Source organism: Acromyrmex echinatior, chromosome 6, assembly GCF_024713525.1.
Source record: "Acromyrmex echinatior isolate Ae372 chromosome 6, ASM2471352v2, whole genome shotgun sequence".
In the NCBI taxonomy this organism is placed as follows: domain Eukaryota; kingdom Metazoa; phylum Arthropoda; class Insecta; order Hymenoptera; family Formicidae; genus Acromyrmex; species Acromyrmex echinatior.
In genome coordinates, this window is record NC_141857.1 from 5,110,895 (window position 1) to 5,137,012 (window position 26,118).

General features: G+C 33.4%; 4 protein-coding genes across 6 annotated transcripts in view; 1 reads left to right on the forward strand and 3 right to left on the reverse strand.

Annotated features, from left to right (window-relative positions):
- Nucleotides 1–12,399, forward strand: part of LOC105153991 (Wnt oncogene analog 2) — a 61,261-nt gene extending 48,862 nt beyond the window's left edge. For 2 of the 3 annotated variants that reach the window (XM_087406911.1, XM_087406909.1), the window contains exons 3-8: nucleotides 6,501–6,615; nucleotides 6,695–6,766; nucleotides 6,899–6,986; nucleotides 10,234–10,413; nucleotides 10,596–10,938; nucleotides 11,170–12,399. In XM_087406911.1, the coding sequence (XP_087263037.1) occupies nucleotides 6,501–6,615; nucleotides 6,695–6,766; nucleotides 6,899–6,986; nucleotides 10,234–10,413; nucleotides 10,596–10,938; nucleotides 11,170–11,321 (950 nt within the window). In that variant the 3' untranslated portion in view covers nucleotides 11,322–12,399. The remainder of the gene's footprint in view (nucleotides 1–6,500; nucleotides 6,616–6,694; nucleotides 6,767–6,898; nucleotides 6,987–10,233; nucleotides 10,414–10,595; nucleotides 10,939–11,169) is intronic. The other variant, XM_087406910.1, reaches the window with a different exon arrangement.
- LOC105153990 (uncharacterized) overlaps nucleotides 1–13,472 on the reverse strand; it is a 36,954-nt gene extending 23,482 nt beyond the window's left edge. Inside the window, exon 1 of the mRNA XM_087406918.1 lies at nucleotides 13,086–13,472. Coding sequence (XP_087263044.1) covers nucleotides 13,086–13,267 — 182 coding nt within the window. The 5' untranslated portion in view covers nucleotides 13,268–13,472. The remainder of the gene's footprint in view (nucleotides 1–13,085) is intronic.
- Nucleotides 13,473–17,091: 3,619 nt separating this feature from the next.
- On the reverse strand, nucleotides 17,092–19,786 carry LOC105153993 (regulator of microtubule dynamics protein 1). Its single transcript, XM_011069194.2, has 4 exons — nucleotides 19,315–19,786; nucleotides 19,033–19,227; nucleotides 18,667–18,915; nucleotides 17,092–18,501 (listed from the first exon to the last, which is right to left on the reverse strand). Exons 1-4 carry the CDS (start codon nucleotides 19,402–19,404, stop codon nucleotides 18,148–18,150), a joined length of 888 nt encoding a protein of 295 aa, XP_011067496.1. The 5' UTR covers nucleotides 19,405–19,786; the 3' UTR covers nucleotides 17,092–18,147.
- Nucleotides 19,787–20,276: 490 nt separating this feature from the next.
- Nucleotides 20,277–25,122, reverse strand: Capr (caprin family member). The gene is made up of 6 exons (XM_011069195.2): nucleotides 24,953–25,122; nucleotides 23,808–24,026; nucleotides 23,342–23,695; nucleotides 22,461–23,234; nucleotides 22,101–22,386; nucleotides 20,277–21,976 (listed from the first exon to the last, which is right to left on the reverse strand). The coding sequence occupies exons 1-6, from the start codon at nucleotides 25,064–25,066 to the stop codon at nucleotides 21,759–21,761; spliced, it is 1,965 nt and encodes a 654-aa protein (XP_011067497.1). The 5' UTR covers nucleotides 25,067–25,122; the 3' UTR covers nucleotides 20,277–21,758.
- Nucleotides 25,123–26,118: the final 996 nt, after the last annotated feature.

Consider the following 26,118-nt stretch of genomic DNA (forward strand, 5'->3'; position numbering starts at 1 on the left):
AGAAATATCAATCCTGTATCATTAAGAAACAAGATTTCTCCTCGAAAAAACAACTGTGAAGACATTCCGAAGTGAATTCGAATGCAAATTCAATGGTCAAACACAGATCGAATAAATATTAAGTGAAGATGTGTGTCTTAATTATAAGTAATTGGTTAATTGTCTTGTGTGCTAACTGATCGAATTTAATTTAACAGTGAAATAGGAATCGTGCAAGTTCTTATCAAATTTTTGCTAAATGAAATCCAACATTACTATTGATTCTACATAAAAAAACGTAAATGCAAAAACTAAATTGCAACTTCGTTAAAGTCGAATCGTTCATTAATTATAAACTCGTCGTTAATTATAAACATTACGCCTTAATGATTGTTCTCATTAGAGAGTAGTAAAAATCATTCATTGCATCGATGTCTTCAACGCATTTTATGTCATATTTTGCTATCTACGACTTTTAAAATTGCTGTTAATTTTATTGTAACCCGCATGTATGCACAGAAAAAATATACTAAATGTTAATGAATCATTTGTTTTAATAGTATATCAACTAAATATTTATTAAATATAAAGCTACAGTTATTTAGTGCAAGAACCATTAAATTGATTTGACGATCATTTCTGTTACTGTAAATATTTATTTACTGTAAGTAAATGTTTAATTGGCATTATTCAAATAAATATTTATTAAAATTTAATACATTTTTTCTTAGCGTATATTATTGTTTAGATATTTCTTTGCAAATAATCGTACAAGAAAGAAATCCTATTGAATTTTATTAGAAAAATAAATATTCATGTGTGTCCTCTTTTTCTTTCTATTGCCAAAAATAGCAGACTTATTCAAATGTATCACGTATACGATATATTTGTATCGTATCATATAATAATTATATGATACGATACAATGTCAATTGCTCTCTATATTTTTTGATTGATTAATTATCATACTAATCAATTTCAACGAAAACATAAACAACTCGCAATTAAAATCACGCCACAAATCTTTTTATCGTACACAAAAAAAATATGGTCGCCCTATTTTAATCCATCCACTCGACAGCAGTTTATGATGATTGAGTGATGATTATTCATTGAACCGGTACGGGCGAGTCGTTTCAAATTATAAAAGAACGATGCTACACGGCAGTAAGAGTCGACTCCACGTTCTTACCTGTAGCAAAGAGAAGTAAAACGTGCTGCTTTTTGTCCTGTCTCGGTTCATCCGTCGTGACACAAAAGGAGAGAAGCGTTCTGGCTCGCGTGCATTACTTTCACGCCATGAGGGAGAGAGAAAGCACAGAGTTTAAAATATTCCACCCCATACACTATCATCATGCAGTTTGGTCTCATGAATAACTTGACACTTCTCTCTTTCTTTTTCTTTCTCTCTTTTGGTATAAGCTTGTATAGGCGTCATGTAAGATCGGAAATAAAGAATTTAATAACAATTATATAATTAAGAAACGTTTGTTCAAGATTTGCGCGATCATAAATGCATTACTCTCTGCAAAATTTATGTATTTAACATTTCCCTTTTTAGACATATAATTTTTAAATAGATTACTGAATCTAATTTTTTATTTATTGGTAATTAATTACTGATACGTCATTAACTACTGATATTATAGTTACTATTTTTTTTATTGCATGGGCAGTAATACAAATTTTGACGAAAGCTCAAAACTTCATTGATAAATCAAATTTACGACACATAAGAATTTTCATAGTTGAATTTTATTCGTTAACAATCAATAAGTTCTTTCCGAAATCAATAGAATTTTTGACGAACGCAAATTACAGTCAAATCTTGCTATTACTATTACATAATTCTTAATGTTTTCCTTCGATTTACATTTTATCCACTCATAAGCATAACATAAATAGCTTAGCATGAAATATGAAATCTGAATATTACATAGAAAGACAAGTATAACAATGGTACAAAAGAATAACAAATATTTACTCTCTCTCTAACAAAAAAGTGAAAAAAGAAAAAAAGATAGAAAGATTTTTCAAGATTCTCTTTCTTCACTAAAGCATTGTTAACATACTCACTCGGACTACTTAAAATATGCTCGCGCATAAATAAAAATTTCGTTCCGTTCATGTACAGAATGATATATTTCTATTTTACGTGCGTAACTAAATGAAAACTGTGAAATAGTGATAAATGATATCGCATGAGGGTAAAAATGTATAGATTCGGATTCTTAAATATACAGATGCTGGCAGAGGTTTTAAGAATAGGAAAATTTATCTCAGCACTGATTCTTTCTGACTAACAATAAGACCAGAATAACTTAGTCTTAATTTATTCGCCGATTCGACGCGCTTTAGCGGTCTACTCTTTTTCCAATAGCACGTAACCGAAAGATAAAACTGAAACGAGGTTAAAGAAAAAGAAATCACGCGCGGCGATTCAATAAAACAACATTTCGTTTGGGAAAATGTAACCGTGTAAAGAGGAAATAATTAATAAATAATAATTAAAAAATAATTAAGTAATACATAATAATAAAAAATAATTTTCGAAAAGAGTACGTGTATCCATAAACTTCTTTTCGCTAATTCACATCCGAGATGTATTGCGAAAATCTTGATTAATGTGTACCTTAACAGAATACGATACCTAAAAGCAATGACGATCGCAAGCAATTTTTATCAAGTCACTTTTAAAAAACATCTTATATAATCAAATAACATATCTTTCGACCGAATAATGCGTGTAATGTAATTCTCATAGATAAAAAAAAAAACGTTTCATTCAGTTTGAATACCGTTCACCGATGCTCACCATCGATATAGGTCGCGTGGGCGAGTCCAGCGAATGATCTGTCCTCCTGTGATAAACGCCGCAGGCGAATAAGGATTCCCTGTACACACAATGTCCACGACAAGGGAGACAGGGACACGCGAACTTTTAACCTCGGCACGACGAGTGAGAGAAAAGGGAGATAAAGCGCGAGAGAAAGCACGCTCCGCATGCATACACACGCGTGCGTACAAGCTAGCGGACAAATGTTTTTTTTTTTTCACGACGAAATAAAGATCTCGTCCAACATAAGAAAGGTACAAGGAGAGAACACCGCCGGTGGTGGCCGGTGCGCGTTCGTTTACCAAGGTGGTAACTCTCTTATCGTCCACCCACCGAGAGTTAGTTTATGGTATACATCTTGTATACATCTCACACGCGTAAAGAGTTAAAATCAGGAATCCTAACCGGAATAATATTTCAATCTGATTACAGCCTAATATAAAATTTAATAATTTACTTGTTTTATTTCGACTGATTTTTAGTCGATGGAAAAAAAATTAAAATCATTTATTTATAGTATCTCTTTGGTTATAGTATATAATTTTTTAATAGTTATTTTTTTCATAATTATTCTTTTCCAACGAGAAATGTGCATCGTTAAAGAAATCTCATTCCAACGTTCTTCAAAATAACGAGATATATCTTTCTAGTTGAGAATCAAATCGTTTCTCGTCCCCTTTCATTGCGAGACAAGTAACGAGTCAGGATATCACCTCGATGGCGTGGTAATATCGCATGGATACACGCGAAATACTTTACTGCCTGACACGATAGGATCGGGCTCGTTATCTTTAATAAGATCGACTCACATAAAATCGCGGAGAATATAATAATGGAGCATCGAGCAAAAAAACGTCTTACTGCCATTGGACAATGTAAGCCTTGTGGGTGGATGCGTGACGCATCGCCATTTGAGATCCACTGCCATCAATGTATTCCTCCGTAACAAGAACTAAGAAGGAGTAAGATGCGAAATTTAACCCTTCCGAGGATCATTTCGTGCAAGTTTTAATACCAGCTGCGTATTAACTCGAGATTCTCGCTTTAATTAAAGTTCCGTATTTAAATAGTCTGATTCCTTAAGGACTGATTGAGTCTGATTACGTCTCACCGTAAGATGCATCAGCTTGCCTATTCCACTATCGGTAAGACTTAAAAATTGTTTAATTATTTGACAAATGATGTTCATCTCTTACCAGATGAGTGACTATTTTTTTCTCAGTTGGATGTGTAAAATTAAGTAGTAAAATTAAAAAAATATATCTTATATGACTAATAAAACTTCGATAGGATATTCTATATATATATATATATATTCTAAATAAATGTACCAATTAAAGTAAAACACAAATCATAATTTTTTCGATTATAAATTTATAACAGGATATAAAATGAGTGCACCGTTGGCTAAAAGCGATATATATGCAAGCTGATTTAGCCGATACGTGTAACGTTTATATCCTTACATTAATAATATCTTCAATCAATAAATGACTATCGCTAAGAAATGAATGATACAATAAAACGAAAGATTGTGATGAGTACGTACTCATTATTAAATTTGAGTCATCACACGATCACCGTAAATAATCGCCCACGTTCGGTGACGCGGTGGCTTATAAATTTCGTAGCTATTACGCAAGTCACTTAAAATGCAATGATATAAATTAAAAAATCGCCAGTATAACGATCAATCACGGATCATTTCTCTTTCGCGACTTTCTGCTGTTCTCCTCTTTTTTTTTTACTTCTTATCATTTAAACGATCACCACTTTCCGATACCGCCCTTTACTTTCACTTTAATTTACGAAATATGTATTACGAAACAATCAAATCCAATCGAAATTTGGAATGTAAATATCGGGAACATAAATAACGTATTCTTCAGTTTTTTGTACGCGAATCATTACAGTCATTTGAACGAGGACTGATTTTAACAAGAACATTATTTTACGCAAGAAGATAATCTATTCTCGTTTTATTTGCCGCTCCGCAATATTTTCAGACGTTAATAAGTGCACAAGTAATGTGACACACAAATACACGGGTATACAGAGGACTATGTACATTGCACATATACATCGCAAATAGATTGAGGCCTACTCTCGTCTTTCGCATTGCCCGTTCGGCACGAACAACTCTTCGGTATCACCATGAGCCGAACCCTAATATGGAAGCCGTGCTCATTTGGTGCGTTCACGTTTTACAGCTGAAATGAATTTATGGAAAGGACACCTCTCTTCGTCCGTCGGAGCGAGAGAGAAAGAGCGAGAGAAGAGTCGCAGCGACAACGCGGCAATGCCAACGAAACGATAAATTTACCCCTTACCGGCTTCTCTGACGCTAAATAGATGCCCGCGCTGCCGTCCTTTGACATAAACGCTCAGCATAAATTCATCAACCTTTTGACCGATGGTGTCCGTTGGTGTCTCCGCGCACAATCAGCTTCCTTCGCGACGTGTTCCTAGAGCGCCCGGCTCGGGAAGAATACAATGCTCGGATGGCGCTTTCGCAAACGGGTATACGACAATCTCTCACAAATTGCTCGAATGTCTATTTATTTTCTCGATGTTCTATTATATAATATTCTATTACATTTTATTGTGATAAAATATTTTACGATATTTTTTATAATAAAGAGACTAACTTTAAAAGTAATAAAATATTTAAAAGAAATCGGTTAAATGAAAATTTCATCTCTGTGGAGATACACTCCATTCTGTTATATTATCAGAAATAATAGAATGTCTAGAAATAATAGAAACTGAATGGCGTAAAAAGCAGAACATGGTATTGTGACCACAATTTTACGAGGGAGACGTAAACGCGCCTGTTGTTTCACAATATTTATTGCATATTGTAACGCCATAATTTATCCTAATAGCATAAATCAGTGGAAGCGGTACTGGTTGGAAGCAGTAAATTGGTTCCTAAAGGTTCACGGAGTAGACATCTTCATAGCCAACATTGAATTTCAACATTTAGCATGCATAATATCTCTTCTTTAACCGAATTTACATGATTATTGCACGCCCTGGCAAACACTGACAAGCAAATTACAGCTGGACGAATTTGACGACGATAGAGTGAAACGCCAACTGGCTCCGACAGATTCAAGACAGAGCGGCGCGTAGGTGTCGACTGTGATAATGGAATGAAAAATGAACATCGTGAGGAAACGGACGTACGATAATTCATTCGACACAGTAAACGAGCTGAGAGCAGGGCGTAATTAATTGCGTTCGCGCTTTACGCGCATAGTGCGATGGCGGGCGTCTAGTTGTAGTAAATTCGCGTGATGAAAATACTTGACAAGGCAACGTCCATTTGAATATGCCTGCTATCTCGAGTTTCGGAACACAGTCGACGTGCAAATTTGAAATGAGCCATGGTTCGTGTAGGCATAAATGTTAAATTATTATACAATACTATAAAGATTATATAATAACTATGTATAAAATTTTAACGAAAGATATTATAACATTAATAATTATTATATAAGTTTTAACATTATTACATTTTAAAAACTATATGTATTACAAATAAATTAGAAACACAATCGATTTGAATGTTTAAGATTTCTCAAATTTGCTTCGTCAATTTCCCTTGTACAAAAATCAAACCTCGATCCTCTAATCTGTACGAGATAAGAGCAGAAGAAAATTTGGTATTTTTTATTTGCAGGTAGCAAAGAGGCGGCTTTTACATACGCGATAAGCTCGGCCGGTGTCACATATGCAGTGACAGCAGCTTGCAGCCGTGGCAACATCACAGCTTGCGGTTGTGAACCGGCTGTAAGGTAGGCTATAAATCCCGTGACGTTTTGCGCACAGCACGCAACGTGTTAATTATTATCGATTAATATCGTATTTTTATAGGACGAGGAAGGAATTACCGCCGAACGGTTGGGAGTGGGGCGGTTGCAGCGCCGACGTCACGTACGGGATGAGGTAATTAAACTGATAGTTAATTAATTTGCACTATCAGTTCTCGTCGCTTCTTACGCCAGCTTGCTCGCGAACGGCGCGAATACGGCGAACACTAAAACACGCATAAATTTTAATATTATAATTTAATGTTAGGTTCGCGCGTAGGTTTCTGGATGCGAGAGAGATCGAAGGCGATGCTCGGAGCCTGATGAACCTTCACAATAATAAAGCCGGAAGAAAGGTAAGCGTAGTAATTAATGATAGCGTTTCTTTTTTTGTATTTTTATCTTTATAATATTATTAAAAAAAAAAAGCTGATAGGTTTCTCATGAGAGGAGACCAGACACGGGCGTCACAAGTTATAAAATATGCGTCAGCAGAAAGTAATACTATGTAATGAGCATCATAATTGCCGTGAAGCAATATTAATTACCGTAACTCACAAGAGAAATCGTTTAACGCGAAGATTAAGCTCGTTGATATTTGACGACAGCACAGCTCTTCGCCATTTCTCAATCATCCTGTCGCGTAATTATATATTCTAAGATTATATAACATTATATTATACAATGTAATTGAAGTAGACAGATATACTTCCCATGAAACTTAATTTGCTTCTCTGCCTAAATGTTTACGCTCGCAAACTGATTACCCGCTATTCGAAGCCCACGATTTCCTTATAAAGAATACAATCAAAGTCTTGCCATAGAATACAAACTATCAGTAACATTAATATTATAATTTCCCACTTAATAATATAAATATAATATAGTATATATTCTAAATAACATTCATTAAATTTGCGCATTTCTATACGGATTCCATTCCATTGGTTCATCATTGCTTATTATTTTTGTTATTAAACTGACAGTTTGAATTTTATCATTATTAATTTGTACATTATAAAATTGATGTAATGTTATCAGTTTGTATTTTGTGAATTCTGTATTTTTAACGCGTAATTAAACAAATTGTCTATTCTAACATTTTCTTTCACAATATTCTAATCTACCAATTCTATTATAACGATATGTGCGCAGAATATTTTATCTCATTCATATTCTACGTACGTGACTATGCTGTCATGTAGAAAATTAGTGAAAGAACAATAATTCAAGAATAATTAATATTATAAGGAAATTAAGTAATCAATAAATTTGTCAAGAAGAGAAATGTTCGATTATATATGTAGGAATGTGTTTTAGCATGTTAATATTTTATGAAAAATCATTACAGAAATTGAGCCTCACATGTTAATTTGTAGTTATGGGCAATGGATTAGATCGGATAACAGAGTGATAATATCCATAATGAGGCGCGTTCATCGTGCACCAAGTGTATGCAAATCAGACATTACCAATTTTGATTTATCGCCCAATAACCTACGCGGGAAGCCAATTATACCGAGGAAGACAATGTCGTTGATCTGCGATTCGCATACACATAACTATTTGCTTAGCGTATCTAAATATCTTAATGTTCTCTCTATGGTAATGTCCAATTTTTATTTTGAGAGAGAAATGGGAGGTAGATTAAAGGGGAGAAAAAGAGAGAGAGAGAGAAAGAGAGAGAGAGAGAGAAAGGGAATGCAAGAAATTAATGCATATATACAGGATTAAAATCATTTTTCCGATCTAATATAATCTACAGCTCTTTTTTTATCATCATCATTCCCACGCGGCAAGCGTTGATGATCGAAAACGAGCGTTTGTAAGAAACAATTGCATTATGCCCGAAGGTGAAGTGGTGAGGGCGGTGCGCCTTAATTGGGGAAAGTTCGTCTCGAGCTTTCGTCTACCTCGATTGGCCCTTATTACAAGCGGGCAATAAAACCTCGCTGTTGGTCTGCGTACGTGCACGTACACGCACGTACGTGTATTCCGAGAGGTAATGATTTATTCTTAACGTTGATCGCCCCGGCGCGCCACATATTTTATGCCTTGAAGATTTTTTTAAACCTTCCTCCGTATGTGGCACCGACGCGGTGCGCCGGAATAATTCGAAATGTTAAACCAGTTTCATACGCGTACGCGTCGTGTCCACGATCGGCGCACAATAAAGGGTCCCCATTGGGAATCGAGCGTGCGTAGGATTTTGCAGATGAACATTCGATACGATTACAACCGTTTAAGATCACCCTTGAGTTAATCGAAATGCATCTTCCGCGCCAGTGGCGTGGCGATGCGAAATCCGCATTGTAATTGTTCCGAAGAACATTGTAATCGTTCATAAACGCGAGAGAACGCGAGAATGAGTGACTTGTGACAATTCGAGCAGTCGTGTATTATACCTGGAGGTCGACTGTGTATCGTGAAACGAGATGAAAATTACAAAAGTGAGCAAAATTCACCTCATTGCAAAATTGGCATTTACTGGAAATTCATGTATGTAAAAAGTGACTACATTATATGTGTGCGTGAATGGTTTTCCGTTTAAAAATAACACACTACTGCATAAAAAAATGAATTCATACATTTAAACGTGTAATATAAATGTCATTTTCACACGGAAAATTAATCATATACATATTTTGTAGTCATGTTTTACACACTTGGAGATTTGCAGTGATGAAATTATAAATATTTTACTGAATTTGCTCAATTTTGTAATTTTCACCTCATTACAAAATATATAATCGATTCTCAGCTTTATGAAGAATGTAGTCAAATTTTCTTATTCTTTACGTATTAAAATTAAAGACTTAATAATTCCCAATTTCTCTACTAACTTTATCTCAAGTGAAATATTTAAATTGTACGCAAAATAATTGTATAATAACATTTCTATTTTACATGAGCACGGCCAAATGAAAAATATATAAATCAGTGAAATAATGAATAGAATAGTCACAGATTTTTTTAAACGTGATGAAAAATGTTTTAAAAAATTGCACGCAAAGTGATTAAAACAATCGAATTACGTATAATATTATGACAGTTCGAAGCTCTACGCCATTGATTTCTTCGTAATGGACCCGTGTATATCGTTTGAAAATGATTCAAGCATCAGGCGACGCATTCATTCTCATCGGTCGCATTGTAAGTTTTTGTTTTCATTCTCGTTCCCGCTCTCCGACCAAAAAGACTCCGATCGCATGTGTAGATTTGAAATTTGCATAGGATACGCGTGTATAATGTAAGGAACAAATCGATGTACACTTTATTAACCGCACGATAGAAGTGGTAATCTGTTTCGATGCGATATATAAATGCGTTTCGAGACTCTACACACAAAGCCTCTGTGATATATTTGGACTTGTAAAATCAATTCAAAGAGTAGCAACAATTTTTTATTGCTGAATGAAATAAATCAATACTGTATATTTAGGTACTTTAAATAAAATCTATTATTCAAATATTGTATTATATTTCACTTAAAATTAATTGAATAAAAAGAATTAATCATCGGACGATATTGAAGAAAATATGTGAAATCGCATAATTATAGAAATTATATATATATTTATTTGTAACATTTTATTTTTTCAGATAGTCAAGGCTCTTCTACAAACGGAATGCAAATGTCACGGTGTATCCGGATCTTGCACTGTAAGAACGTGTTGGCGAACGTTACCCAGTTTTCGTCAGATTGGCGATGCGCTTATGAAAAAATACAGGAGAGCTAAACCTGTCATGGCCATTACACCGCCTCCCCCACCCACAGTTCAGGTAGCTTGTTCTAGTGAATGTCTATTGCGAATAAATCAACGATCAATTTAAAACACGAGATTAATTCAATACACATATAAATCAAATTCAATAATGGTTTGGTCAAATTCATTAATGGTGTTCTTATCGCTATTCCTGAAATTTAATGCAAATTAATTGATGTAGCTCAATATAATTTACAGACCCTGGATGCAATGTCGCATTCAATGTTACCAGAAATGGTGCCCATATTGGGAAACGATGCCAAAACACAAGGCAAGCCGAACGATTTCGCCAAATCGCGGCACAATCGACAGCCACTGTTGAAGAAAATCAACAAGTCCAAGAAGTACTTAGTACTTTCGACACAGAAACGGTCGAAAGACAAAGATGGTAGCCCGACTATAAGCTCGATTATAAATCCGAAAAGAATTCCAAAAAGAAGTGAGCTAGTTTATCTTCAACCCTCCCCCAATTATTGTGAGCCGGACTTGGCGCAAGGTAGCCTCGGTACACAAGGCAGATATTGCAACCGTACTAGCACAGGTAAACGAAAGAAGTCCTGACACAAAGTTTCATAATTCCATGGATAATATGCTATCTTATTAAACATTTATAATTTTCATTTCCAAAAAAAAAAATCAGCTTGCTGATTTTGGACATATTTCTACTTCAAATATTTAATTTAATTATCGAGATATTCTACTTAAATGCTAATTCTTCAATAAGAATTTTTTCTCGCTTACGAAAACAGTAAAAATCTTTTCCTGTTTTTAGAAACCGATGGATGCGATTTAATGTGCTGCGGTCGCGGCTACAATACACATCAATTCACGAGAACGTGGCAATGCAGATGCAAGTTTCACTGGTGTTGCCGCGTACATTGCGAGACTTGCATGGAACGCACCGAGGAATATACATGCAAATAAATACTATTATCAGCGTACAACGTGTATATAGATTTGCGAAATAGCATAATGTAATTATATAAATGTTAGACTTTATCTTCAAGAGTAAAAAGAACGAATTGACGCATGAGAAATGTTATACGTGATTGCAAAAACAAAACTATATCTATGAGAATATCATAATTTCAAAACTATATACATATGAGAATTTCAGAATTATATCGAACAATGTTCTTCTTGATGATGTTAAAGTTGATAGGAAATATCTTGTAACTTTTTTAAGCCTTTATGAAATTCCGAGTTATATGTAGAAGTTTATAGTAGTTAAACATTGGATATTAAAACAATCAAATCTAAAAATGGATCATTAAGCGCGTAAACGTCGTTCTATGTGCTGACTTTAGATGCTGAGTGAGAGAATTGCGTAAGTTTCATCCCGCTTTTATTTTCTATTTTGTATTTAGGGATGGGATTAAGTTCAATACGTATTTATGAAATTTAGTCAATGTCTAAATATTTTGTCCATATCAGATAATATAAGATAATTAAAAAATAAGTAATATCGAGTTTTATGGAGAATTATGGATGCATTTCAGATAAGAAACGTAATCCAATCCAAATTAAGTACCTATCAATTCATATCGATATTATTTAGAATAAGTTTATGCAGCTTTAGTCGCGAACTAAATGCTTCCATTTCTTTATTATCTTGTTGAATAAGATAGAAAGAAAACAAAAAACGATAAATATCAGAGCTAGCCAGTCTCTATTCTTTTTTTTTATTTTCTCTCTATCTTGCTCAATAATAAAAAGATAGAAGCGTTTGATTCTCAAGCAAAGTTTCCGAGTCTAAAGTAATAAAGTTTCCTAGGTCTGATCTAGAACATATTTTATATAATATCGATATCATTTAGAATGTATTCAAATTTTCAAAAATATACACTGATATTGTTCTAAATATATAATATCAGCGTTTTTACTCGATATCTACATATGCACTTTTCTCTAATAATATAAATTATTTATCATTAGAATTCTTGCTACAATGCGTAGTCGTATAATGCGGAAATTACCATATAATAAATAAAATTCTGTAGCATCTACGTGTTTTGTTATTTCGATTTCTTGTAGTATTTATTTCTCACTATCTGTATCGATATTTTTTGCTTTTAAACGACAAATTCTTTCTATTTTTTTATATATAGAATTATAAAATAATAAATCTTTTAAAATATAAGATAAAGAAGCTTTTGTAATTTTGACGCAATGTAAAATGAATTCAACCTTGATCGAAATCATTTTTTAAATTTAATTGGTTAGAATTATTTTTTTAATCTATTAAGAATAAAAATATTAAAAATAAAATCATCAATAATCATTTTATTACTTTCCAAGCATTGGATGAAATATGTTACTTGAGCGTTACTTATCTCTAAATTTTTTGGAATGAAATTTTCTAAATAGAGAAAACTGAGCCAATCTTGAAATGGAGTGATTCGATTTTCCATTTTTAAAAGTGAGATTTTTTTCTCCAGAGTAACAATTCACTTTAAAAGTTTTAGAGAACATATTTAATTAATTTAACTAATTTATAATTATACATATATATGTATAAATAATATAATTATATATTAATTTTATATATAATATTATTCTACATTTTACTGTAATTAATATAATTATATTAATTTATAAATTTAACTAATTTTTCATTCACGAATTACATCTAACCAATTAATATTCATAAATCCATCATCGTAAAAGTTAATAGAAAAAAGTACTCACTCATCGACGCGACGCGACGCGATGCTCTGCCAATAAATCCGACGTCCTCGTCCCAATAAGACTGCTCGCTGCACATGAATTCTCAACACTCGCGAAAACGCGGAAACCGAGACCGAACTAATAGTAACAATACCACAATCACGATACTTTACTACACTCCCGAAACGAAGCGATCGACGCATTATGACGTTCTCGCGTTGTTCAAATCCAACGACTCGCCAATTCGAATGTCGCCAACTTCACACCGACGCCGCGCGGATACAACGCGAGTCGAATCAACAACCGACTGAACCGAGCGAGCCGTTCGAAAATATACACCCTAGACCACTTGCGACATAACTCGTCGAACCCGTAAATTCGACAAAACGCAGTTAAACGATCGAATGACACATCCTGTCATTCCATTAATCACGTAAATCACGCGATCCGTCACGAAAAACGCGCGAACTAGTTACTTTAGTTATCGGCACAATTCTCGAGACTTATTGAATAATCAGAACACACGACACAAAACGCAAATTTGAATTCAAGTCTCCTTCGAGAAAAAATGTTAATCTAATCTATTCCTGTTCTCCTCGAATATATTTCTAGAGATAAAATAAATTTCTCACACGGGAAACGTTCGCCGCGCAACGAATGACCGACGATTTGACCCGCCTTCACTGATCGTGCGAATGGCGAGAGTCAATCCATCGCGTAGATGAATAATCCGATAGTTAACAGAGAACGAGGTATCTTTTTGATATCTCTAATATCATATAATACTTACCGCGGCGCGTTTTGCGATGTAATACATGTATATACTACGCAGTACACCAGTACGCGGAACGGCTCGCTCGGCTGCCTGCCGGTTCAAGTGGCGCGACGAAAATGATGACGCGATGACCTTCCGTAACTATGGCGCGCGGGGCGGCGCGCATAAACAAATGAAACGCCAACCGTCGCTCGCCGACAATAACAACGGTAACTTTTAATTTTTTTATACAATTAATCTACACCGAATATTTCGTTCCTTATATTTCGATGAACGGATTATTATCGTATACATTACGAATTGTATTATGAATTCACTTTTTATGTATCGCCTAAAACGGTAATTACAATCATTTGAAAGCGTTTAAAAATATATGAAATATAATCATTAAAATATGCATATAATGTAAAATATTTATACAATATATAAATAAATTTCACATGTAAATTAATTTTAATGCTTTTTTCAAATATAATTTTGAACGATTACTTGAGTTTTTGTTCCAAAAGGAAAAATTTTGTTAAAATTATAAAAAATTAATGTGTAATTAAAAGATAAAATTTATATCCATTTTAAGAAAAAATATATTTATTTATATCCTCTAATATTCTTACGTGAAGGGTAATTTTTAATTATTAAATCAAAATTAATTAATTAATTAACATTAATTAATTAATCAAACGATAATTTTAATAAATCAAAACGATTTCGCGACACAATTTTATTCTTTTTTTTTAAACAATTAAAATTTTACAATTTTAATACTCTCAAAATATAAAAAACTAGAAAAAAATAGAAATGCTAAATTAAATGTTGTAAATTATTTTCTGATTAAAATAAAGATAAACCTTATTTCTTGAGTATTTATATTATCGCTGATATATTATGTTCATATTAAATTTGAAAAATATTAATTTCAAAATGGTGAAAATCCTATGTATCTTCATATTTTCGCAATTTTTTTATTAGGTGTTGGAATTAATTCGTAGCGTTTTACAAGTGATGGGAAGTACTTTCATTAATGTATTTTTTAATGCTCATGTGAAATAAATAACATTCTTTCATTAAAAACGCTACGAATTAATTCCAACACCTAATAGTTTTGAAAAAAAAAATACGTTTAAAGTTTCAGTATTGATTATTTAATAGAAATATATCGAATTTGTTAGTTTATCATAGTGAACTTATTCCAGGACCGTAAAATGAGTCTGTAACAACTGTAGCATCATGTATATTGCATTCATATCCTTCCTGAATTGCATTCTTCCTTCGTGCATCGCCATCCGCGTTCATTATTATTTTGCATATATATACCTAAACATGTTGATATTCGGACAAAAATTAATTATTAGGGGTACAAATAAGTTCGTGCGGTTTTTTCTCGAAATTTGGGGCTTTATTGTGAAAAACCGGTTACAATGTAATCATTCAAAGTATTGTCCACCGCTGGCCACTACTTTCTCCCATCTTTTGGGCAATTTGCGGATACCATCTCGGAAAAACGATGTGGGTTTTGATGCGATCCATGAATCGACCCATTTTTTGGTTTCCTCGTAAGAACGGAAATGCTGCTCAGCCAGGCCATGTGTCATCGAGCGGAAGAGGTGGTAGTTGGAAGGGGCAAGGTCTGGACTATACGGCGGGTGGGGTAGGACTTCCCATTTCAACGTTTCCAAGTACTTTTTCACGGCTTGTGCGGCATGAGGTCGAGCGTTGTGCTGCAAAATTATTTTGTCGTGCCTCTGCTCGTATTGTGGCCGTTTTTCCTTCAATTCTCGGCTTAAACGCATCAATTGCAGTTGGTAGCGATCGTCAGTGACGGTTTCGTTTGGCTGGAGCAGCTCATAATACACCACACCGACCTGATCCCACCAAATACAGAGCATAAGCTTGGAATCGTGAATATTCGGCTTTGCCGTCGATGTTGATGCGTGACCGGGCTTACCCCACGATTTTCTTCGCTTTGGGTTATCGTAATAGATCCATTTTTCATCGCCCGTGACGATACGATCCAGAAAATCCTTTCTTTTTTGCCTTTCAGACAGTTGTTGACAAGCAAAAAATCGCCTTTCAATGTCTTTCGGTTTCAATTCGTACGGAACCCAATTTCCTTGCTTTTGAATCATTCCCATGGCTTTGAGGCGTAAAGAAATGTTTTGTTGAGTCACTTCCAATGATAATGCAAGCTCTTCTTGCGTTTGACATGGATCTTCATCGAGTAATGCCTCTAATTCTGCGTCTTCAAACTTTCTTGGACATCCGGCACGCTCTTGGTCTTCCAAGTCAAAGTCATCACTCTTAAACCGTGCAAACCACTCCTGACACGTTCGCTCAGATAGAGCATGGTCACCATAAACTTCCGCTAAAATACGATGACTTTCGGCAGCACTTTTCTTCATATTGAAGTAATGCAGTAAAACTCTCTGCAAAAACACTTTATTTGGTACAAAGTTCGACATATTTGACGAAGTAAAAATATTGTTGTTTACAATTCGAACAAATGACACATACTGAACTTAACCTACTAATGACAGCTATCCAACGCATACTTAGAAATACGGAACGGTGGAATGAAACAGTAGTTACGCCATCTCTTTCAAAACCGCACGAACTTATTTGTACCCCTAATAATTTTGAAGCGCACGATGGACATTTTATTGTAATTTTTAACTCAAGCTCTCGTTTACTTGATTCTTCATATTTCCTCCACAAGATTTGCATTTTACATGTTTAGCAAGCGCCAGAAAAATGAAGTAAAAATTGATGATTTTATATAGCCGATGGTCTAATAGTCTAATTAACGGAAAAATTAAATGTCTTGGACGATTTCAATTTTTTAGCAGAAGTATTGATAAAATTTATTAGTTTCTCTATTTCATATTTATTTGGAGGACGCTGTCCTTTTCTTATGGTTATCCGACTGTATACTTTTTCTATCCATTTCATTTCGTGTAGAAATGAATATTGATGCGTACTGTACCTCATGCTATAGATAACTAACGGCCAACGAACTTTTTAATTATATGAAACATACACACACACACACACATCTGTATGTGATCATGAAAGTACAAAAGACTAGGTCGAGAAGCCTATTTACGTTCGATATAGGACAACCGATCAGATGCGTACCTCAGCATTGTGCACCGGTCCGCCAAAACTCACAAACTCGAAAAATATTTCAAATTGCACAAAAATCTTTTAAGAGCATATTTTTAAGACATCAATCTTTCGAAAAAAAAAATAATAAAATTTTTTTGATTTTTTGAAAATTTTACTCTGTTTTACGTTCTTAAATTGACAAACATTTACAAAGAATATATTAGTACATATAATACGATTCATTATGATTTACTCGACTCATTTTTATTTTGATATTTCATCTTGAAATACCCTCTGCGAGGTTCACGACTCGTTGGTAATTCTGCGTTTCCACCAACATAAGGAGCACCTTGATGTAATTGCAATAATACTGGAGGAACCGGAATACAGCCTGCCAAGCAATTAACGTGCTGCATGATTGATATTGGTAACGGAGTAATTATGAACACTTCCTGTCGTTCCATATCGACACCTCGAACTATGCCTATGCATTAATACAGGATACATTCATAATATTTTTTTAAATATATATCGTATATATGAATATATATGAATAAATATTTTGTTAAAAATTCCTGCTTAACTGAAACTATTCACTTTGTGAAGCTACTGCTCAAACCGTGGCCAATCGATCGAAAATTGTTCGAGTTATAGACCAGTTGAAAAATAATATAATAACTTATAATTAATTGATTATCACATAGAACAAATATTATTGATTAATCATTATTTCATAACATTTATTAACTTCTTAAATATATATAAAATATCTTACTGTGGTCCCTGTGTTTAACAATAGTAAATAAGTAAAAAATATATTAAACAAGTAAGTAAACATCTATTTATATAAATATATATACGTATATGTAATATATATATATTAGGTGTTGGAATTAATTCGTAGCGTTTTTTAATGAAAGAATGTTATTTATTTCACATGAGCATTAAAAAATACATTAATGAAAGTACTTCCCATCACTTGTAAAACGCTACGAATTAATTCCAACACCTAATATATATATATATATATATATATATATATATAATAAATATATCAATTACATATACGTATAATTATAGTCATGGTATCATTCTAATATCCGTAATACAATAAATTTATTTTTTAAACAATAAAAACGTTAAAAATATCCAAATGGTTCCTCCTTACATTTAAAAAATGCAGTTCAATATTTATCTCTGCATATACTATTTTGAAATGCTGTTTAATATTTTTTGTGCTTCTTGTTTCGCTTGTTGATCTTCATCATTCTTTGCAGGAAATTCAGCAGTTTTTTTAAAATATTTTATCGCGTCTTCCGTACGATTCAATTTCAAATATGTTTTTCCTAGCATTAGTAAATTATGACTGTAGAAATTTGGATCAGTTTTTTCAGCAGCCTCGTGATACATCAACGCTTCTTCAAATGTCGAAGTTGGTGGTTCTCCAAATACAACAGATGCTATTTTTCGTTGATACCATGTCAGATTTGAAACCTCATAGCACCAGCTTCCAAGCATATAAAGTAACGTTGCATCACTAGGATTTAACTCTAACGCTCTCTAGAATAAATAATAATAATAATAATAATAATTTAAGATCGTAGTAATGATTTGTGAGATCATCTTCATTTTTTTGCACTATTTATAAAATATAATATTTCACTATTTAAATTGCAAAGTAATATCCAGCAAGTAATTGAAGTAATCATTTGTCAAATATCTTACCAACATATGTTTTTTAATATTATACGATTCCTTTATATGTGTCTTTGTACCTTCCAAAATACTTTTTTTATTAAGAAATATAGATATCCATTTATGCAAGGCATAATGATCTTCTTGAATATCAAGAGCTTTACATAATAAATCATATCCCTCATAAGTTAACTTTTGTGCTTCAACATCACTGGCTATTTCAGACATTTTATAAATGGCTCTACTTAAACGCCATAAGATTTCAACATCCTTACTGTCCTATATAATATAAAAAAGACATATTATAGTTATACGTAAGTTGCATACAACATATACATTATAATTGTGTAATTAAGAAAATGTAAATGCGTTATATAAATTAGAAAATGTAATTACCTTATAGTTTGAGAGAAGATTATATATATTTCTATAGTTTCCCTGATCGAAAAGCGTATCTGCTTTAGCAAGAAGTTCTTTTATTGCAATTTGTGTTTTGTCATCACTATTGCTTTTTATAAATCCCCATATTCCCATTACAGTAAATGGTGACATTATTGTTAACTTTCTAAAAATGTGCATATTGTTTTCCCACTGGAAAAAAAAATCTTTAATTTATTAATACTTAACTAAGTTATTGTTACTATTGCTGTCATATTTTATATTTTGTTTTCTATTTACCTTACGTACTGGATGAATATTTTTATATAAAACAGCTCTTCGAAGAATTCTGTTGCAGTTTGTAATACGATATAATCTTTGTAGTAGCATTTTTACTTAAATTTTCGATTGGAAAATTCTTATTAGAAGAAGATAGTAAGAGATTATGTGATGAATTAGCAGTAAATTGAAACTAAAGTTAACCTACACAAACCAAAAAAAGTTTAATTTGTAGGCGTTATACAGAAACTATATCTTAATCAGAGTCATCAGAGTTCACAATATTTTTCAAACATTTATCATCACATATAACGTTACATATATAAATTTTTATATATGCATTGTGTGTACTATCTACAGCTTTGTGTCAAATGAACAAGTCAATGCATTAGGCTTTTTCACTTGACGCTACGATGCTCATTTTCAGCGTCAAGTGAAAATCCAGCCTTATGCAAGTGTACACAATCAATACGAATCATCTATGACATGACCAGCTGTAGATATATCTGTTATACATGCACATGTTGTCTATTAATATAATACAGCAAAATGCATCCGAGATGAATCCGATAAGAAAGATAATACTTAACATATATGCATTTTTTTTGCAGAAAAACTACATATGATATCAATAGAACTTAACACATGTAAATTAAATATGTAGATACAGTGATCCTAAATTCAAAACCTTATATTTGAAATATGATAAACGCATTTTTATAAAAATAATATCAATTTATATCTAACAACGTAATGTTGAATAATAGTAAACATAATAGTAAAAGTTGAATAAACGTAACAACTATAAAATATCAATAAATATAAAAATAATTATAAAAAATACAAAAATATTTATATATAAAAAAAACATTTTAGTTATAAAATATAAATGATTATAAAAACATTAATAAGATATCAACTAAATTTTATTACAAATGAAATAGATTAATCGCAATTATTTTGGAAATAAATAGACAGATTAGTGCGATGAATTAGATTTTTATTTGGAAGATACACAGGTATATTGATAGGATAGTTCAACGTAATCGAGATAAGAGGGATTGGGTGGATAGTGATTAAACACAAATGTACAAACGAAATACAATAAACAGTACGTTTCATCGGTGTGGTGCGTGGCTTATTGGCGGCGCAATATAAGAAACATATTCTTTCTTTCTCTCTTCTCACGTCTTCTGGGTCTATTTAATAATTGTACAATAAACTCGCTTATATGCTAAAGCCTCACACACTAATCGTTTTTTCCGTTTTAAAAATAATCATGTTTCTTTACTTTTCGTAATAGAAAAAAAATCAGGTAATGTGTTACATCGTAAACGAAGACATTGCACCGCAATCTCTTTCGCTTAACCGTAGCTGTGTGAGCGCGATCATCGAGAAGAATTTTGGAATTACCCAGAAAAAACAGGAGAAGGAGCGATAACAATTTAAAGCATTATCACGATATATCTTTACATGAAAAAAAATACGTTTTTTTATAAATTTTATATATCGCGAATCATTTACAGCTCCTAAATTACTGGTTTCTCGATAAATTTTAGTTTATGTTTGAAATTCAATGTCAGGAATATCGTTAGTAGTAGAAGGCATGGCTCAATATATCCTCTTTTTTCTGGTATCTAAAATTCTTTTTTAAATGACGCAAGACAAAGGTCGTGCCTATTATACACTTATAATCATCTTAACATTATTTTTAAATACGTTCTTGAGTCTTTACATGAAATGTTGTATGAGTTCTCGTTTTTTTTTTATATTTTTTATAATAAAATTATTTTTCTAATCTTTGTTAATCAGCTGTTGTTGCCCTGTGAAACCTGCCTTCTGTCATAATATAATAATACTTGCACGGTAGGTTCACACTTCTGAATTTGGTTGATTTTCTTTCATATATCACAATGTTATCTCTGCATTTTTTATCAACATTAATCTTCTCTTCATAATTACAAACACCAAATTCATATGTAAACTTTTATTTGTTCAATGTCATATTTAAGAAATGTCCTAAGCCGCAAGTACCCGCAAATGCCAGCGCAAGATTTTTCGAATTTTCTTTCATGTCATACTTACCTTTGTACGACATACATCAGATGCAAGTTACGTTTTGTATGTAATCAATAAACTTTATCTTCTCAATGTTATTTGATACATATATGAATATGCAATAGATAAAAAACATGTAATACAGTTAAATCTGTACTACAAAAGCTGACTTAGTCCCACTTAATCCACTTAATCGATCTTTTTAATATCAAAGTTACTATATTGTGTATAATATTTTTAAGCATGCAATACTGCACGGTATCCACTACATTGAAGTTTCATCTCATTGCAAATGCATTGTTTCGACTTAAGCTTTTTCATAAATAGACAGTTGAATCTTAATCGCAGAGCATCTTATAGTGTGTTTTACTGTGCATTTACGCCAAATATAACGTTTTTTTTCTTCCTTATTGCGTATGAGGCTTGCCGCGTGGTGCGTATCCACGATTGCTTCCCCTTTGTCCTCGGAATTGTCCGCGACTAACGCGGTCGTTGCGTGTACCTCTTGATCCACCGCCACTGCCACGCTTGAAGCCAGAATTATATCCGTTATTTCCTTCGTTGTTGCCCCAGGCACGCTGCTGATATCCGTTTTGATAGTTACTATCATTACGATAATACGTGCCTGAAAAAAAAATTAATGCCATATGTTTTAGCCTTTGAAATTAAAAGATTTATTCAAAATACTGAAAGAATGTTTTATGAACAATTATAAAAAATAATCTGTTTAATTTAAAATATCCTTTTACCTTGTCCTGCGCGTCCATTTTGTTGATAATTTCCCCTGCCTCTGCTATTATAGCTATTAGCAGTCCCTCTTCTGCCACCTCTTCCTCTGTACCCACCACGTTGATCAGGTACCCAAGTCTGCTGAGATGTCTGTTGTGACGCTTGCTGGCAATCTTGGACAGATTGTTGTTGTTGATCAGACTGATTCCAATCATTGGTCTCGGTCATCTGACACCAATCGATCGATTCATTTTGTTGTTCCAATGATGGGTCGGGAATTTCATTTTGACCATTCTCAATCTTTTCCTGGAAGAATCCGTCACAATGAAAATCAATAGCGTATATAATTTAATAAATCAATTTTAGTCCAAGAATGTTACCTCTGTGGATGCTTGAGCTTCTTGCTGATGCGTTTGCTCGTTGAAGTTTTGCATTTGACCTTGCTGGGGCAATTGTGCGGTATTTTGTTGCTGCTGTGATTGTTGAGGCTGGAAACTGGTGGGATGTTGCGGGCTATATTGCATATTTGGCTGCTGATGAGAGGGTGGCATCGGAATCGGCGGTGGTGGATTAGGATTCGCGAAACCAGGAATGTGCGACATATCTTGCGGCGGTTGGTGTTGGTATATGACCTGTTGAGGTACGCCCACAGGTGCATTTGCAAAGTTCTGATTTGTGAAGGTTTGCGAAGGAATAGGCGCATTAACTGTAGGAGGAATGTGTGATACGATGGGTGTTTGCGACGTAACATCTGAATCAAGTTCAGATTCTTGCAAGAAAAAGAAGTTAGGCGTGCCTATAACGTCATTGATACGAGGCGCCGATGGAGGTTGCTGCTGAGATTGCTGAGCTTGCTGCTGCTGTTGTTGTTGTTGTGGTTGAGGAACAAAAGTAGTGGCATTCGTATAATACGGGGTGTCGACTGGCGCAGCTGGGTGAGGTGGCATAGGTTGTGGTACAACCGGTATGGGTCCCGAAACTGGAGCAGCACCAGAAACAACGGGAAGTGTAGTAACTTGAACTGGAAAATTTGGAATAGGTATCATGGATTCCGGTGGAATGTGCCTGTCATTTCCATTGCTGTATTCTTCGTTGACCTGTTCTTGAGCTGTCTGTGCATTCGTAATCTTAATCTCTGCCACAGTTTCAGTAATCTGTACAAATATAAATCGATCAGATTTTATTTATATATATATATATATATATATATATATATATATATATATAATCAGATTATAGATTAAATATCGTGATTCAATACCTCTTCGATTGGTGTTGTCTCTAAACATTCGTGAATTTGATCGAAATAGCCGCTCTGATTAATTTTTGCAATTATCTCTTTCAATTTATTATAAGTAGTGCCAATAACTTCACGTTGCTTTCCATCAACAATCGCAACATAATGCTCCGCCACTTTTTGTGCTTGCTGAACAAATGTCAGATCACCTTCTTCACGCTGATTCTTTATCACTATCTCATTATATAAATTGTCTAGATACTTGAATTCTTCCTCCGTCAGTTTTATAGCCCCGTTCTTTCCATGAAAGAAGTCATCTCTAACAGAATCAGTGTTTATGTTTATTAGGACATGCTGAGCAAGTAGCACTTCCTTTACCTACAACCGAAATCATATTTTCTTAAAATTACATCTTATATAATATATGTAAGAATGTATAATAATTTAATTGTATATAAGAACAATATAATAATTTTATTTTGAATTATACTTTTGCAATGTCTTGTTGCATACGCTCAACAGCCTCTTTCCGTGCCAATTTCTTCTGCTGTTTAACCGCATCATTGGCAATATTAACGATTTGCTTATACAAGTCCCGTGTAATTTCCAACGTTTGAAGCACCTCATCATACTTCGCCACCGCTGTCTTTTGGTCTGAATTTAATTCTCTTCCATTTTTTTGCAAATCTCTGTAGGATTCGAGCCTTCCCTAAATTTAAAGAATACATTTATAGATTTGTTTGATTCCTTTTGAGAGAGAAAGAGAAAGATAGAAAGAGGATAGAAAGAAAAAAAAGAGACAACTAATTACATTCAACATTAAATTATAAATTGTAAAATAAGCATTATATTTACACAAGATCTGTTTTCTGTAGCTAAACTAATATATACTTTCAAAATAATGTGAAACAGATATACATTTAATTTGGCTGAAGCAAGAAAGTTCTAGTGCAGTTTAGTGCAAGAATAAAAAAGAATAAAAAATCCATTGTGTTTACATCGAAACAAAGCATGGTAATAAATCAGTTAGAACATAATATAAGACATAACAAAAGTTTAGACAACATCAAAGTATATGCTCTTGTTTTTAAACTAAAAGATCAAACGTTTAGAAATATTCCGCGAAAGCATGACGAAATGCACGACAAAGCAGCGTCGACATTTATCGCGAACAAACTAAAACTGGAAACCGGGAAACGCCGAACGTCGATCGCGGGAACACCCTGTGACGCAACGAGACTCCAATGTAAATAAAATTATCAGCGGACGTTATTATCGGGTACGTGCCAGCGTCGCGTCCCGCGTTAAAAAGGGCGTTAAAAAGCGCATCGTGCATAAAGAAAAATTTCGTGTACACGTAGACTGTACACCGCCATGATATAAGGTTGGCGACAATAAGTTGGCGTGCCCGGAAGCTTGAAATACTATTTATTAGACCGTGCATTGTAGAGGATTGCGGATTGATGTTTGATCTGGCGATACGTGAACATAACGCGTTGCATGTATCCTTGAAAAATCGAGGCGCGAGCACATGGCATGTCGAAAGATCATGGCGGATCGCGGCGAGAAAGCCACGACTGACAGATAGACTTTTGTCTGTAATTACGATCTGGACGGCCGAGACGTTGCATTTACCTTACGCTTCTCGAGATTCCGTATCTTGTGCTCGATTACGACGATCGCTTGGCGTAACGGATCCACGGTCTCCGTAGAGGCCTGTTTTTCTAGTTTGGGGTTGGCAGAAGGCATCCTTCACGGGCAACAAACACGAACTGGCTGGGACTCGGAATGGTAACCAAGTTGAACTAAGTCACGAGGAGAAGGAGGGGATAAATGGGACGACAGAATGGCGGGCTGAACGTTTCCGAAATGTTGAGAATTCGCATGCGCGACATAACTTGTCCATATGAACTTGAATAACCAAATTTGACTCAAATCAATTCAGATGTTTTCTTCATTTTCGCCAAAAATTGTGGAGTTTCCACATTAGTGAAATTATACGATTTTATTAAAAGCTGCGTATGTTTTATACGATTTTATTTAAAAAAAAAAAATTAGATTAACTGAGCAAATTAAATTAATTCAACCGATGGAATTGTTTATTATCAGTAAAATTCTTTATTTTAATTTTTCTTTCTAAATCGAACAATAAGAGATTGATGATTTTATGTATGTCAATAAAATACTGAAGATTATTTGATAAATTTTTATTATATTCATATATAAATATTATTCTACATAGTTACATTTTATTAATTTCGAATGTACTACTTTAGTTTTGAATCAAAAATATTTACAATAATTTTCAAATCTTCAGTTCGCTTATTTTCAGTTTCTTCGGTTACACTTATTTCAAATTTAAGTGCGAAGATTATAATGAACTATTGTATTTTGCACTGAACATTTAATATTACACTTATAGTCATTAAGCTCTCAGTGATTTCTTGCATCTGATTGGCATATTCCGTTAGATCAACGATTATGATTAAGATCGGATTTTCATGCAGACAACGTTTGAGCGTTGATTGGTAAAAAACAGATGTAAGTATAAAATTTATCATCCCTCATTAGTTTTTCTCCAATGCATTTCAATTTTATCTAACAATACCCGTAATGTTAAGCATTGGAATTTTTACTCTCATTTCTTTTTCTTTCAAGAAAATTTACCCTATTCTTATTTGTCCAATCTGTTCTATGCTGTTTTAATATAAAGCCTGTTCTTTTTAACTGAACTTTTTGCATTTCATCTTTTCGCGTTTTCTCTTCAACATGGAAAGAAAAAGAAGAAAGATGAACCGTTC